The 15,068-nt window shown below is 39.3% G+C and overlaps 1 protein-coding gene across 2 annotated transcripts in view; it reads left to right on the top strand.

Moving 5' to 3' along the window:
* Window positions 1-15,068, top strand: part of peng (Pumilio and CPL domain-containing protein penguin) — a 71,008-nt gene that overhangs the window by 28,207 nt on the left and 27,733 nt on the right. For both annotated transcript variants that reach the window (XM_083136807.1, XM_083136808.1), the window contains exons 4-6: window positions 720-1,015; window positions 4,696-4,923; window positions 12,631-12,839. In XM_083136807.1, coding sequence (XP_082992933.1) covers window positions 720-1,015; window positions 4,696-4,923; window positions 12,631-12,839 — 733 coding nt within the window. The remainder of the gene's footprint in view (window positions 1-719; window positions 1,016-4,695; window positions 4,924-12,630; window positions 12,840-15,068) is intronic.

The raw sequence follows: 15,068 nt of genomic DNA, 5'->3' as shown, positions 1-15,068 counted from the left end.
GCGCCGCCCCTGGAAATTATACTTGTGGTCAAGAATTTTCGCTATCGTAATGAATGACTTCCTGATTTATTTTACTTTACTTTACTTTTCAGCCGCTTTTGGCTAATCGTGAAGATGAGGATGAATGGTGGTAAGATAAGATGGATGAAGGGACAATCACAAATATAAGACAACAATACAAGTCCCACATAAGATTATACTGGTTGTGGGTCCTGTCACCAGAGCCTCGCTAGTCTGACAAATGCAGTCCAGGATGCATTAACCCCTTCCCTGTGACAATGTTGAAGGGAAGTGCTTCCAAAAAAGAAATCATCTCTATATAGGTGCAACCTCAAGTTCGTTCTATCATAAAAAATAACTATATAAAGTCTTGCCGCATAAAGAAGTTAAGGGAAGCAATCTATGTATAGACTCTGCCACAAATTGTAAAATGCAGGAAAACAGTCATTACAAAAATATATTTTTCAGGAACTGGAAAAGCATTAGCAATGGATTTCTTGCTCAAAAAGACTAATAAAAGCATGATAAAGTGATGTCTATAAAAATGAATTGCAAACATAAATTTAAGTACACGAATCTAAGTGATATTGGTGATATAATGCAAGATTTTCATTTAAATTATGCTCATTACTTTGCTATTGGTGATATCAATGGAAATATGCTGATGTGATTATTTGCTCGAAAAGTCTGAAGCTTGTATTTTATTTTTATTGCTTCAGGTGCAGATTCTGCAAATGAACCAGGATCAACAGATACTCCTGCGAGGAAGCAAAAAACTTTCAAGAATCCAAAAGAGCCGTTTCAGAAGAAACCATATCAAAATAGTTCGAGAAAACCGTTAAAAGGACTAAAAGGTAAAACATCTACTCCTCTGCATGAACAGAAGAACCTGTCAGAATGGAAGAAAATGGCCAGATCCATATGGGAAGTCGTACGTAGTAAGCACACAGAAAATGAACTCCGTGCAAAGAAAGTGCCACAGCTATTCAATATTCTGAAGGACAAAGTTAATATGGTAAGTTATATTTTTCTTGTTTTGTTGTTTGTGTTTTGTATGTGTACACACACACACGAGCACTCACTATCTCCCCTCCTGTATGTGTGTTTTTCCCTGTCCCTGTGTTATTGTTCAAGCACATATGTGAAAAAAGAAAGAAAAAGGAGGAGAAAGGCAGATAAATAAAAGTAGAAAGAAACAAAATCAGTTTCTACATTTTGCAGCCTGGTCACATTTTCAGGGAGGAAGAAATTGCATTGTACTTCAGTGTAGCCAGGCCATTACAGAAGATAGCAACAGGCATTAGACAAAAATGTGCTTTCACCAGTGTTCACGTGCTCACTGGATGGTGGGATTGAAAATATCTGAAATATGTGGATGGGATGGGATCGTTACTGAGTGACTAGGAATACATATGAATGCATAACTGATATGTAGGATCTTTCCCAGCATTTCCAAAGGAATGTGTTGGTTGAAGAAGGGTGATAATGGCTGCTCAGAAATAGTTTTTGAAGTTAGTGTTGTGGCTATTTGTGAGGGTAGCAATGGCGAATCAAGAGTTCTTGGTGGACATGTGGTTATTGTTGATTCTGAGGTTGAAAGAAACAGGGTGGGGGGGCAATTTTGTCAAGGTAAAACCCCTAAGAATCTGGCAGATGAGAATATTTATGATGTTCAGGAAATTCCTGGAATAATGTGTGAATGTTTCTTCGTAGACGTGAAAAAATTGCAACTTTTATTAATCCAGATCCCATTGGATTTATTAGGGATGTGCCGATATTAAATTTTGGCCAATTCCGATAAAGTACCGATATAAAATTTACCAATACCGATAACCGATATTCTGCCGATCGGATATAAATTTAGAAATGGTTCTTGAAGAACCTGAAAGGTTCTTTGACCTCCTTAATAAACATGTGTTCAAAATCTCTGCTGGTTGACAAAGGGTCAACCAACCGCAGTTATGAACACACTATGTGGCTGAATAATCTCATCAGCTCTCCAACTCATCCACCATCTCCGCTGTCATATACTGACTGATTCTGTGTGCCAGGAACCCACACTTAAACATCCACCCTCATTCCTGACCAACCCTGCACCCAAACGTTCTATCTACTCCTTAAGATCCACAAACTGAACAATCCAGGTAGACCCATAGTGTCCAGCTTCAAGGGTAGTCCAAGGTTGACTGAGACTTTTACTTCTAGGGAAAAAGTTTTACAAATACCAAACTGTGTCAGTTTTTTGTATCATTCCTCCTGCATATACAGGTCATCATTGTTGTAGTTCCCTGATTTCTTTGGCATAGAAGAAAGGCGACCTCAGAACATCTTTTCTCAGTGCTTCATCTGTCTTCAATTTTTTCCCATCTCATATGCTTTTCAAGGAGCTCAAACAAATTTGATTATCACTGAGGGCTAAGTCTGGACTGTAAGGACATTGGGCAACACCTCTAAGTGCATTTTGGCAATATTTGATGCTGTCAAATTGACTGTGTGTGTCTGAGCATTGTCATGGTGAAGATGACATTTTCGAACAATATCCCTGGTTTTTTATTGTGAGTGGCATTACTAGAGGCACATATTTTTGGTAAATAAAAAAGCAAAATTTCAGTACAAAAATGGAGTCAATTTCGGGTTCAAAAGCGGTAAATAAAATAAAATATCGGTGTTATAGCGGTGAAAAATTGGATGAAAAGTGGTATATAAAAATACATTTTGGTTTTAAAATTGTGAAGATAATCCTAAATTTGATTTAAAAACTACACTTATTCCACAGAATTAACATTTCACTTCTAATAGCACATTTATGTAGTTATCAGAGTATTAAGTTTATTTCTGTCTAAAGGAGTCCATTTTTGTTTCTCCAATATTAACAGCAGAATTAATAAATTTTCCGGAAATTGCATAAATCTCAGGATAATTCAGACCTCAGAAGGTGTCGCGTCGGTGAATAAACCCTGAATTTCGTGTTTAAGAGTTAATTTCGCTTTTGCAGTTCATTTCGCATTATTTCGTGACAAAATATGGTCACAAAATGCATCTCACACCTTTCAAAAACATGAAAAATTAACACCACAATGCATTTTTTCAAATTTCGTTTTTTTGTATGCCATCCTTCATCAATGTTGAATAATACTGGGCATTTATTCTGACCCTTTCTCCAAAAAAATCCTCATGAATAACAGCTGGCATGTCCCAATGACACAAACATGTTCATGCTGTTCATTCGTCACCAAATATTGATCTTCGCCAAACTGTTGACTCCATTCAGATTGTACACAGCTGATCCACAGCAACACACACACACACTACTTGCTCAAGATAGCTCAGAAGGCAACACATACAATTTTTCAAGCTGATCGAGGTGTTGTCAAAGGTTTTTTTTTGCATAACATGGAATTTTTCTTGCAAATTGTCACATGTTCAACCAATATTTGCCTCAGTAGTTAACTGCAGATCATCGTTGTCTGCCAGCATGTGGTGTATCTTCAAGCGATTCATCACCATCCTTGAATTTTTTAAACCACCTGCACTGTCTGCTTCTACTCATTCACCACATCACTGCTGAAGCCCTGGCATATAAACCCTGGTTCAAAGTTTATAGTCATACAGCACACAGGCCCTTAACATGCTGTTTGAAGTATCCATGCTTCACCTGTCCTCACTGATGCTCACATTAAACTAGATGACCACAACCTGCTGGTTGAACCAGTATATGCCTACCAACGAGTGACTATCGTCTTATCTGTCTAACCTTTGAAGTTAAAGTGTGCATTGCACGTGACATTCAACATCATCAAAAACCGGAAGAACATTCTTGTTTACCTTTATACTTGCTCTTCTGCTGAAAAATACACCATGGTACTGGACTTTTTATTGCCAGCATTAATCTTCAGAGCAAGGTGCTCCATTACATGTGTTAGTTGTGTGAAAGAATTGGGTTGATCTAGAATGTGTCTGCCATTCACTCACATTACATCCATTGAACAAATCAACAAGCAGAAAGTAACCTGACAGTGTGCATGTCATCATGTTCTTTCCATTTTAATGTATACATATTATTCAAAGAGCAAACCGACCAACAGCCACCATGACTAGTGGATTAATGTACAGGCATCAACCATATTTCTGCCTTCAAAACTTACTGTATAATCTGTTTTACCTATTATCGAGTATGGTTTTTTATTTTGTCAATGGCTTATGAAAGTGCAAGCCTTTCCAAATGTGAAATTTTATCCAATCTTCAAATACAATTTATTTCTTATGTTAACTTTAGGATTTGAGATTTCTTTTCACAATGATTAATGGACGACGTACAAATTTTTGCCACTTTTCATATCTAGATCCCATGTACCAATATCAAATACCAAAACTTCTTTGGCATAAAAGCTTCAAAGCTACCCTTAGAACTAAGATCACTTCTCTATAGACTACTGACACTCCACTATTCATTAAAGATCCTCCTGCCTTCCATCTTTCCAAACAAGCTTTCAAAACTGTGTTCATTAAGCAACCAACGAATTAATAAAACTGGTTTTCTTGTTGGTGTTGTAATTTTTGTTTTGTGTTTGTGTGGGTGTGCAATTTTTACATTTCTTTCATTTCTCATTGTTGATATCCTGATGTAAAGGAGATTTATTTTGTTTATAGGATTTTTCAAATAAATTTATTTCTCTTTTCCATTGTGGATTTCAGAATGTTTATGCCCAGGATTCAGCGAGAATAATAATATCTCTTCTTAAACATGGATCTCCAGACATTCATCAGTCAATATTTGATGCACTGAAACCCATAGCAGGAAAGGCAAAAAATAAGTATGCAAGACATGTTATTTCAGCCATGTGTAATTGTGGAACTAAGAAAATAAAAAATGATACAATTGAACAGTTATATGGCCATGTTGTTGATCTGATGTGTAGCAAGGTAAGTTGTATCAGAGCATGGTAATTGAAATATATAATGTGCTTAGAGTGTAGGTAAAATTCATATTTGTCATATTTAGATTTGCTTTTCTGCCATTTTTGGCTAATTGCAATGTTGAGGATGATTGATGATTTATGTAAAATTGATGATTGAACCTCTCAAAAAAATACCTATGCCCAGATCAAAACTCAGACCTGAGAACTTCTGAGGTGATCTCCGAAGTTTGCCACTTAACTGCTTGCCTTATTATGTCGAGTAAACTCAGGCAGGTACTAGGTGCACTTTTTATATTATCCTGATTATAATTGGGCCAAACCTACTTTTTCTCATTCAAATGTTTTTATCCCGAATGAACTTGTGAGATGCTCTATGCCACGAATTACAGTAAATGTCCACTTGGTATCAGCACTTTACTCAGCTTCATGCTTGGAATGTGTACCAGAGTGAGAGATGCCAAAGGCAATGAGATTGGTAGTAAACCACGTTACTACTGTGCCCTTATGTGCAGCTCCATGCTTCAGAGTTCACCATGCTGTCTCTAATATCTAACAATGTCAAAATCATAACTGCAATTTGTAAGATTGTAAAAACATATGTACCACATTTAAATGCAAGGTACAGTCAAACCCCGATTTTACGTTTTTCAAGGGTCCGTAAATATAGAACGTAAAATGCAGGAAACGTAAATAATGGGAAAGTATGCGGCAGGGGTGAAACTCAAGTGTCACTAAGAAATGACTACACAATCAACTTTTTAGGGGTATATTATATCAAAAATTGTTTAACAACGGGGTAGAAATATGATTATGAATTTCTAAGGAAGAAAGGAAGACCTGCTTTGAAAGTCAATGACAGATTAACAGGATCCACTTTTGTAGGGTAGGGACAGTGGATGACTGCTTCTAACTACCACCTATTAGGTTCAGTTGATGCATTTGCTTGTGCGGGATCTCCATTTACTCTGTAAACTGGTAATTAGTTGCTAGTTTTTGAAGTCCTGGGTAATTGAAGGAGTAGGTTATCATTTATAGGTGGACATCAAGCTCTTTATATACTGGAATCAAAGTGTCCTGAAGACATGCAGAATGGTTCAGATTCCACTTTGAACTGCATACTGTATGTTTCCAGTCCCGATCAGCCCAACAGCATGAAGTGAACAAAACAAGCTTTGTCAAACTTACGCATTTTTAGAAATCACAAGAAATTATCAGTGACACGTGCAGGTTTTTCGAAAGAGGAGATGGGGCTACGTATACTTTTATAGTAGTCAGCACTCACTTTGTCATCTTTGCCTGCCTATGACGTTCTCCTTTCCCCCCCCAGAAATACTGGCCAAAGGGGGGGGGGTTAAGACCCTCATCATCTCCCCCTTGGGCACACCACTGAGTGTTATTTACATCCATATTAATTTACTATTTATTATTGGATTTAGAAGTTTTGTGGAGGGCAAACATGCCTTCCACCAATAGTTTTGCCAGTAAATAAAGTGCTTCCTTTATTTTTTTGTATTCCTGTCAACGTTTTAATATTGCGTGATTTAGTTTCAGCACGTGAATGGTTCTGAAGGAAACTGTGATTATATCATTCTTAGCATCATGTGCATTTCCTTCCTGCACTGCTCTGTGTGTTCAAGGCGTTTATCTGAAGGCAGAGCAAACAAAAAAAAAATTCTCTTCTTTTTTTTTAACTCCCGCATTGTGTCTGCTGCTCGTGTTTCCTAATCGTCAAAGCAAAACAACCTTCTGAGACAAGATTCAAAACACTGCCGTTTTTCTTACCTTCAGACTGAATGGAGCCAGGAGATGAAACATTGGCACTGGTTGCCACCTGCCCGCTGCTTGCAGATACCCCTCCGACCGGTTTATAAGGGAGGGAGGGGAAGGGGGAGACAAACAGGTGGTGGAGCAGTGCCAATGCCGTCTTATCAGAAGTGTGCTCATTCCCACCTGGCCAAGTTGCAGAAAGAAAAGAAGGAAAGGGGTGGGGGGAGAGGAAGAAGCACTGCTTGTCACTCTCCTATGTTGTCATATCAATGCTTTAGAGACAGGAGCAAGATTTCCGATGTAGGGCATTAAAGAATGAGAAACCAGCTCAAGTATTTTTTTTCTTTTTACTTGCAGTATGCTATGTTCGTTGAATGTGCGTATTCAGGTTCAAACAAGCACCTTTCTCGCTTTTCTTTTTCGTTCCCGTCAACTAGGAAGGATTCCGTAAATCTGCGTGGGTAAAGAAGCGGATGATAGAGTCCTGTTGTCAATTTTCCACTCGGAGTGGGGAGGGCAAACTGTTGTTGTCCAAATTCTAAGGCAGGCACCATTTGGTGAAAATCTGTTTGGCAACAGTGCGCTTGTCTGATCCTGAGGCAGAAGAATCCGCCCATTGTGTCTTTACCGGCAATGCAAGAAGTGCCGTTTTCCCTTCCTGTCCGTCAAGGTGCAACAAATGCAAGCAGTGCCCCACCTCCCCCCCCCCCCCCCCCACATTTCACTGAGCCATGCATCTTCACTCCCTTCTCTCGCATAAAAGCCTAACAGCTGGAAGTTCAAGGTTGGGTGGTGAATGAACCAGCTTCGAAAGCAAGAAAAAGTAGGGAGAACTCGCGTGGTCAACAGAACAGGTTTCTGCCAAATTTTAAGACATCGTCACAGCTCTGAAAATGTATAAAGCAGGAAACTGGAGTTAGAACGAACGTATGATCAAGGTAAACGTCCTATTACACAGTGCAACAAATTTGAACTTTGTGTCTTGCCGCGAGATGAAAGAAGGTGTTCTTTACTAAATCAAATATGCTGATTACAAAAATGAAATCAGAAATGTTCCATTACGTACCAATTTTACTGGAAAAGATGTGCCACATGTACCACTTAGCCTATATTTTATATAGTTAGCAATATATTGTAATTCATGAAAAACAAAGTAGCAACTTTTGCGACACTTGGAAATGACTCCATTATAGTACAGGAGGAACCTGTAGCTGGATAAAATAAAAATCATGGAACAAAATTAATTATTTGTATTACAAAACATAAAAAAAGGTACGAGAAAGCTGCCAAAAGCTTCAAATGATCTTACAAGTTAGAAACGTCTCCTGGAAAATTTCCGTTTGTGGGTGGATGGTGAATCTTCTTGTAGGAGTGTCCAGCAGTAATCTGCCAAAAGGTTTGGTGACCATCTTCCCTTATATCGTCTTTCCATGGCAGCGATATCTTGGTGAAATTGCACCATGTTTGTCACTCACATCTCCAAAATTAGGCAGGAAAAAATCCAAAATGAGAATGCAGGAAATGTATTTTCAAAGACATGTTGCACCCCATAGCCTTGTAACAGTCCAGCATGTGTTCCGTCAGTTCCCTGTAATTGTCAGACCTGACGTTACCCAAGAAATTGTTGCATACATCTTTGAAGGCAAGACAAGCTGCCTTCTCAGTACCTGTCAGCAACTATTCAAAGGTTATGTCATTCAAGTCACGAATCTGAGACCCAATGAAAATACCTTCTTTAATTTTTGCAGTACTAATCGCAGGAAATTTGGATAGTAGAAAGCCCCTGCCATCTTTGTCCATTGCTTTCACAAAATTCTTGAAGCACAATTTCAGATGGAGCGGTGGTAACAGCACACATTTTGTTCACCCGGATTGAAGCTTTCTCTCGAAGGCCACTGTTGCACTACATAATGATCTTTCCTTGCCCTACTATCCCAGTGACACAAGAAACAGCAATATTGTGTGTAACCAGTCTGCATTCCAAGCACAAGCCCCAGAACTTTGTGATCATCACAGATTTTCCATTTGTGGTTCGAATAGCCAATATACTTCAGAAGTAGTCTCATGTTCTCGTAGGTTTCTCTTTTACTGAACGGAATGGGCCACTGGTATCGAAGGTTTCTCGTTTCCGTTATGCAAGAGAGTTTTTGAGGAATCTATGAATAGGCGCCATTCTTCCGCATTGTGAATCATTCCAAATTCTGTCATTACAATATACCAGACCCTATCCCATTGAGGAAAAAGTGGAAAGACCAAGCTGTTGTTTACGGAATGATATACTAGTTTTTGGTTTGTAACAGGTTTTTTTCTTGAAGATGAGACCCAAGTAATTCTGCTTGCCTTTTTGAAAGATTAAGTCTCTTACAAGATCGTTCAATTCTACCTGTGACAGTGGCTGTGGTTGGGGCTGTGATGTAGATGGCATGTAATCAAGATCTTCGTGATTTATTGGTTAGTTACTACCATCATCTGTTTCATCTTCCAGTGTCCATTCCGCTGGGGGTTTTGGAACTGGGATAGAATCAGAATACGGAACTGGCCGCATTGCAGATCCCAAATTTGGATGTGAAACTGTGTGTTTTGATTTACTTGAGATGCCAGTTACTTTCGTTAAACAAAAGTAGCAATCTGCTATGTGGTCTCTAGGTTCCCTCCACAACTGTGGTACGACAAATGGCATAGATGGGTGGGTTCCATGCAACCAGTCTCTTAAATAGCAGGAGCAAAGTGAGCAACAACAGTTCTGTGGTGCCTAACACTTAACCTCATATACATTTGATTCAACTCGAATGCCTTTTTGACGAGCGTGGAAATGGGATGTCTTTTGGACTTCGTCGTAAACTCACCACACACATAACAGAAAAGGTTTGGTGAATTAACACACATCCTAGACATCACTGAACACATGAAACACGTGAACATGCACAAACAGTATCCTTCACGTTAGGGGTTTTGCACAACACACACTGCAGGAACAGACACTGCGTGATCCCACTAGCAACTGACTAATGCAAATAACTGCAACTTCACTATACCTCAACCTATCCCTTCCCTCTCCACACCCTCCCCTATGCACTGTCGAGCCCTAGTAACAGGCTGTGCTGATAAGTGCCGCGACAACAATACCATGCAGTCGTGTGCTGATAAAATTGCGTTTCCAGAGAAAAGTTTAGGTCATAGGGAAAAACGGTTATCACTATCGTCATCAGGGGACTGAACTCCATAGGAATCACATGTTTTTGTTCTGCGGCAATTTTCATTGTCGCACAGTGTTATTTAACATGGCCTTTTGCCGGGGCCGGACTGGATGAACGTATTAAGTAGGAAAACGTATAATGTGGGAACGTAAAATTGGGGTTTTACTGTATTATGTTTATGTTTATGATAAAAATGTATATCCTTCATTAGCCCGAGTGTACACATATACATAATGCTTACAGATGAGTGAAGTGAATTGTTTAAACTTTCATTTCATATATCCAATATTGAGAGACAGTACATTATAATTTATTACATTATGTTTATGAAAAATTAACATTTTTAATGCATGTGTGTGTAGCCCGAGATAACTCGGAATAATAAAAGATAAGTTTTTTACATATAGATATTCTATGCACTTAGCTATACTTCAGGTAAAATGTGTATTCTTAATAATGAGCATACAATACAGAACAAAGAAATGGGATTTAAAAAATTCCAAATTTTTGGACCGAATTTTGGAAATTAATTTGTAAGGCAATTGGTTAACATGCTCGACCACCAAGTGGGTAAGTGCAAGTAAATGTAACTAACTAACTCTCTAGCCTTCTTAAACCCTAAGGTTCATGGCTGAAGCAACACAGGCCTTCCATCTGTCACTATCCTGAGCAAGATCTATATACTCTTTTCCATCCCTACCGATTTCCTTTAGGTCCATCTCAATGTTGTCCCTCCATCTTCGGCTTGGCCTTCGTACAGGTCTCTTACCATCAGGTTTCCCAACAAGAATCCTGTAAACTCCCCTTTCCTCTCCTATTCGTGCCACATGGCCTGCCCACCTAAGTCGTCTTGGTTTAATTATTCTAATAATATCTGGACATGAATACATATTATGTAGTTCTAAATTATTTAACCTTCTCCACTCACCTGTCTCCTCATCCCTTTAAGTCCAAATATTTTCCTAAGGATCTTATTTTAAAATACTCTCAATTTATGTTTCATTATAATTTATGTACGAGCACCAATAATAAGATATCCTTAACTGCTTAATTTAAATCTGCAATAAGTAGGGCTCGGAAGTTGAGGACCTAAAAATAGAAAATGCCCTTAAAATTATTAATAAAAATGACCGAAAAATGGTAAAAATAATTTTCACTCTGAAATTAAAAGCTTGGTTTTTTCATAACTTTCAAGAGAGTAGTTGAATAATTCGTTAGGTGGTTTAAACTGAAGCAAAGGGATAACAGCACATAAGTGCTAATGTAGTTTTCTTTATTTTCACATCAAGGTTACATAAAATACAGCAAAAAGTTTATCTGTGTAAGTCATTCACTTTTCAGGCCTCCCCGGTTTTCACAGTGGTAGCGTCGTCCCCTTGTAATCAAGGGGTCCCGGATTTGATACCCAGTGGACGCACATAGTGGTTCGGATCCCACTTTAAACTGTAGGTCCAGTTTCGATTAGCCTTACTGTGCATAAAGTTAGTGGACTTTAAACACCAAATCAATCAATCATTCATGTTCAGAGGGATACAGTAGTCACCCAGCATCTGCGAATGCAGTTGTGTTTTACATACAACCTCTGACAATAAGTTCGGTGAATGATCCTGAATATCGAAAGTAGACGAATTCTTAATGAAACCTACCTTACTGTCCTTCGAAGTAGTCCCCTCCCATGGCTATACACCGTTGAGAACGGTTGTACATGTCCTGGAAACTTTTAGAAAAGTCTTCTTTCGGGATGGTGTTCAAGAACCTCGTCACGTTCCTTTGGATGTCCGGAATATCCTCAAATCTCTGACCTTTCAAAGCGATTTTGAGCCGTGGGAAGAGCAAGAAATCTGGAGGAATCAGATCCAAATTTCTTGCAATGCATTGCTACAGAGGATGAGAGCTGGTGTGTGTGGTACGACCCTTAGAGGAAACGCCAAAGCATGGAATGGCGTTCTCCTGCATCACCCCGTCGGAAGAAGGCCAAGGCGGAAAAATTGTTGTTCCCTCCGGCAGGAATTCCTTGTGGATCATGCCATCGCTGTCAAAGAAAGTGATAAGCATCGTCTTGATGCGTGATTTTTACGCTGTGACCTTTTTCCAATGGGGTGATGCAAGAGAATGCCATTCCATGCTTTGGCGTTTCCTTTCAGGGTCGTACCTCACACACCAGCTGTCATCCTCTGTAGCAATGCATTGCAAGAAATTTGGATCTGAATCCTCCAGATTTCTTTCTCTTCCCACGCCTCAAAATAGCTTTGAAAGGTCAGAGATTTGGGGATATTCCGGACATCCAACGGAACGTGACGAGGCTCTTGAACACCATCCCGAAAGAAGTCTTTTCTAAAAGTTTCCAGGACATGTACAGCTGTTCTCAATGGTGCATAGCCATGGGAGGGGACTACTTCGAAGGACAGTAAGATAGGTTTCATTCAGAATTCGTCTACTTTCGATATTCAGGATCATTCACCGAACTTTATTGTCAGAGGTTGTATGTGAGAGTATAATTTTTGTATATTGTGACTAATTTTACTTTAGAAACCCAGATTAAAACATTAATAGTGACCAGCAAGGGAACCTTAAAGTAGGCTTCACACAAAGTATTTCAAGTTTGCTGGAGGAAAAATGAATTTACTACAATTAATTATTTAATCCATTGCCAAGCATATGCCCTTATGTTTCTTGAGAAATAGTGCAATTAACATTTACAGTTGTCTTTTCCTAAATCTCAATTTCTTTGTTTTATTTATTTTCAGTTTGGATCAATAGTTGTTAACAAGGTTTACAACAAGTATGGTAATAAAAAGCAAAAGCTATGTTTGAAGCAAGAACTTTATGGTGATCAGTTCAAAGTGGCTAAAAGGGAACGTGTAAAAAACTTGAAGATACTGTTTGCAGAACACCCAGAGTTAAAACAAGAGGTTCTGCACAATATGGAGAGAGCATTTGATAAAATAATCTCTAAGTAAGTGGTACATTCATGGTAAATGTAGTGAAGATATCTTACGGAAAAGGATTCTGCATGTTGCTGCATTGCTCTTATGCCTGTGACCGATTGCATCACTGTATTGTTTACTGCTGGTGAGAGTTCTGAATAGTCACTTATCAGTGCACAAAGCCAGACATTCACAACCCAGCCCCACTAAAAAGTAGGAATCTGACTCCTGCCAGTCAAGCGTGAAAAGTACCATCTCCACTCCAGATGCCATAACCTAAGTTAATGACATCTGTAGAATCTGTCACAAGAATAACAGTAATGCAGAAACATGAAACTTTTCCCCCTAAAGTATACAGTTTAACCTTTAACTGAAGTATCCAGACACTCACCTGAAAATAATGTACAAGTTTAGGTTGCCCTCCATCGAGAACACTGGCAGTCAATACGGTGTTGGCCCACCCTTAGCCTTGAGGACAGCCTTCACTCTCACAGGCTTACTTTCAATCAGGTGGCGCAAGGTTTCCTGGGGAATGGCATCGCATTCCTAGCAGAGTGCCAAAATGAGAAGAGGTATTGATGTGGGTCGGTGTGGTCTAGCATGAAGTCTGCTTTCCAAAACATTCCAGAGATTTTGTATGGGATTCAAATCAGGACTCTGCACAGGCCAGTCCATTAGTGGGATGTTGTTGTTAGTGGGATGTTATGTGCCATGACATTGCCACATAAAGGAACTAGGGGGCCAAGCCCCCTCCAGGAGAAACATGACCACAGTGTAACCCAGCCACCCCCAAATTTCACTCTCAACATTATACAGGCTGGTAGATGTTGTTCATCAGGCATTCTCCACACCCACACCCTACCATCGGAATGCCACATTGTGTACCGTGAATCGTCACTCCACACAACGGTTTTCCACTGTTCTGTTGTCCAGTTTCAACGCTCCTTGTGCCACGCAAGGCTGCATTTGACATTTCCCTGTGTGATGTTTTGTTTTATGGGCAGCTGCTCGGCCATGGAAACCAAGTTGGCACACCTCACGCCGAACAGTCATTGTGCTTGGAGTAGATCATGATGCAGTTCGAAATTCCTGTGTTATGGTGGCAATGGATGATAGATGATTATGCTGTACGACCCTCCAACACTCGACGGTCTCTGGAGGACAACATGGGAGGTCAGCCTGCACGTTTTTGGGTTGTACACGTCCCTTCACGTTTCCACTTCACTATAACATCGGAAACAGTAGACCTAGGGATGTTTAGGAGGGTGGAAATGTTGTGCACAGACTTCTTACACAAGTGGCACCCAACCACCTGACCACGTTGAAAGTCCGTGAGTTCCTCAATCCTCAAACCTTCCCACACAGCTGTCTTGCACTGTCTGCACACTTCTGAGATCGCTGAATACGTGTTTCATGTGGTAGATCGCAGAACTGTGTCACCCTCTATGATAAACACACATTTTGCTGTCTGTCCGGATACTTTTGATCACATCCCATAGCCTGTAAACATGTTGTGAATAGCTGGCTCAGCACCACATGGCAGCAATTACACCACATTTCTTGAAAACTGTACATGATATTTCAGTTCTGTCTTCTTTATTCATTAATATACATATGAAAGTGTGACATACTCAAATTACAAAACAATGTATCCATTGTTACTCTTATTAGCAAGCAGAGTTTGAAAAAGTCCTTTGTTTCTCTCAGTATTATGGCTTTTAAAATTTGCCATAAATCTCTCAACCACCACTTTTTGCTGATATATAATAAGTAAAAAAGGAACTTTTAACAGCGTGAAAAAATAGGGATCCAGGGACAAGGGCCTAATTTTTTAAATTTCCTGAAAATTACAACTGTTAAAAATGTGTAATTTTTGTTTTTTTTTGTTTTTTTTCGAATTCTAGCATTACGTATCCTCAAAGTATGGTCTTCTGGCATGCTTCCCTACGAATTTGGTCCACCCAGCATCCATAGGACCAATGCTAGAAGTGAAATTCTGGTAATTCTTCTGTAAGCGGGCAACACTGCCACTACAACCATGTAGCACAGATCCATATTTAGCACCATCATTAATTCGATGTCAGAAAACGCACACATTATATGTGAAGGGAAAATTATCATGATTTCGCAGGTTTAATCCCTCCCCCTTAAATTATCCATGCATGTGTGGTATTTTTTGTATCAAGAAGGGTTTCGTAAGTGTTGTCCACAGATATTCACACTCGGATGGCAGCCTATGCTTTTATTGGTTACACAGT

The sequence above is a fragment of the Lepisma saccharinum genome, chromosome 15, assembly GCF_977018435.1.
Source record: "Lepisma saccharinum chromosome 15, izLepSacc3.1, whole genome shotgun sequence".
In the NCBI taxonomy this organism is placed as follows: domain Eukaryota; kingdom Metazoa; phylum Arthropoda; class Insecta; order Zygentoma; family Lepismatidae; genus Lepisma; species Lepisma saccharinum.
Note: the sequence above shows the minus strand (reverse complement) of the source record. Positions and strands in the feature narration are given on the sequence as shown.